Below are 1,759 nucleotides of genomic sequence, written 5' to 3'. Positions count from 1 at the left end.
AAAGGACCCCACTTCAAATGGCCAACAAGGATGAAGGGTCCCGCATCAAAGCGAGACCATACCAAGTTTTGCCAATATCACAACGAAGTTGGCCACTTGACAAAGGAGTGTGTATCTCTTCGTCAGGAGATAAAATCCTTCATTAGGAATAACAAACTAGTGAGGTTCCTGGTAGACGAGAGGGACAGAGGAAGAGACCCTCAACAACCCCTACCGCTTGAGGGGAACCGAGAAGCCATTGGAGGCCGAGACTGAAGGCCAAGGCATGGTAATGGCCCGAGGGATGATTAGTATGTTGACCCAGCATATAATCGGTAGGCCGAGCCGAGGAATGATTGGGACGCTCATCCCCCACCTCGGAATCATGATGTAGTAGGAGAAATTCTGACCATTTTTGGAGGAATAGCTGGCAGAGGAGAGTCTAACTCAACTAGAAGAGCCCATGCCAGAAGGGTGCAGACCGAGGAGGTTCTCTTTCTTGAAAGGCCTACAAAGACCTTCAAGTGAGAACCCATGGTTTTATCATTCACCAAGGAAGATGCAAAAAGAGTGATGATGCCTCATGATGATGCATTGGTGGTAATTGTGACCATGGCCAACCATTTGCTTCACCGAATTTTAGTAGATAATGGAAGCTCGGCTGACATCCTCTATTGGCCAGTTTTCAAGCAGATAGGCATTGATTGTAGTAGGATCACTCCATTTGGTTCTCCCTTAGTTGGATTTGCAGGAGAGCAAGTCCAACCTATTGGAATTATCTCACTTCCTGTCACAGCAGGAACAACTCCTAGACAATCGACTGTTATGGTAGATTTCTTGGTAGTCGACCGACCATTTGCCTACAACGCAATAATCAGTTGGCCAGCCTTGAATAAGTTGAAAGCAGTAACCTCAACCTACCACTTGAAGATGAAGTTCCCGATAGAGGAAGGTGTCGAAAAAGTCAAGGGTGACCAAACTGCAGTAAGGAAGTGTTACATAACTTTCCCGAAGAAGCCTTTAGAGGCCACACCTTTGATGGTGAGTACCGTGCAGAGTAGAAATGAAGGTAAACCGAAGGGCGAGCCTGCCGAGACGTTAGAAGACGTGGTAGTAGCAAAGTGCAAAGTGGTGAAGGTCGGTTCTCAACTCTTCTTGGACATCCGAGAAAGCCTTGTCACCTTTCTGAAAGCGAATTTGGAGGTATTTGCATGGACGCACAAAGACATGCTTGGTATTAGCCCTGAAGAAATACTCCACCAGCTCAACGTGGATCCCAATGTAAAACCAGTAAAGCAAAAGAGAAGGAAATTCGCTCCTGAGCGAAACATAGCGATAGCCAAGGAAGTAGAGAAGTTGCTAAGAGCTCGGTTTATTGAAAAAAGTACATTATCCTGATTGGTTAGCCAATGTAGTATTGGTTAAAAAATCTAATGGGAAGTGGAGAATGTGTGTAGACTTCATCGACCTCAATAAAGCATGTCCAAAAGACAGCTTTCCTCTCCCTCGCATTGATGCACTGGTCGATTCAATAGCTGGGTATGGTTTACTCTGCTTTATGGATGCCTTTTCTGGTTATAACTAGATCTACATGCACCCTGAAGACAAAGAGAAGACTGCATTTATCATCGACCGAGGACTGTACTGTTATAAGGTTATGCTCTTCGGTCTAAAGAATGCAGGGCGACATACCAGAGATTGGTAAATAAAATGTTCTGAGAGCAGATCGAGCAAAACATGGAAGTATACGTGGATGACATGCTGGTCAAAAGCACGTTGC

At 45.3% G+C, this 1,759-nt stretch overlaps 1 protein-coding gene across 1 annotated transcript; it reads left to right on the top strand.

The window, feature by feature from the left end:
* Positions 1-513: 513 nt before the first annotated feature.
* Positions 514-1,377, top strand: LOC132168473 (uncharacterized). Its single transcript, XM_059579465.1, has one exon. It carries the CDS (start codon positions 514-516, stop codon positions 1,375-1,377), a length of 864 nt encoding a protein of 287 aa, XP_059435448.1.
* Positions 1,378-1,759: the final 382 nt, after the last annotated feature.

This window comes from Corylus avellana, chromosome ca1 (genome assembly GCF_901000735.1).
Source record: "Corylus avellana chromosome ca1, CavTom2PMs-1.0".
In the NCBI taxonomy this organism is placed as follows: domain Eukaryota; kingdom Viridiplantae; phylum Streptophyta; class Magnoliopsida; order Fagales; family Betulaceae; genus Corylus; species Corylus avellana.
The sequence above is the reverse complement of the archived record's forward strand: the minus strand, read 5'-3'. Positions and strand labels throughout refer to the sequence as shown.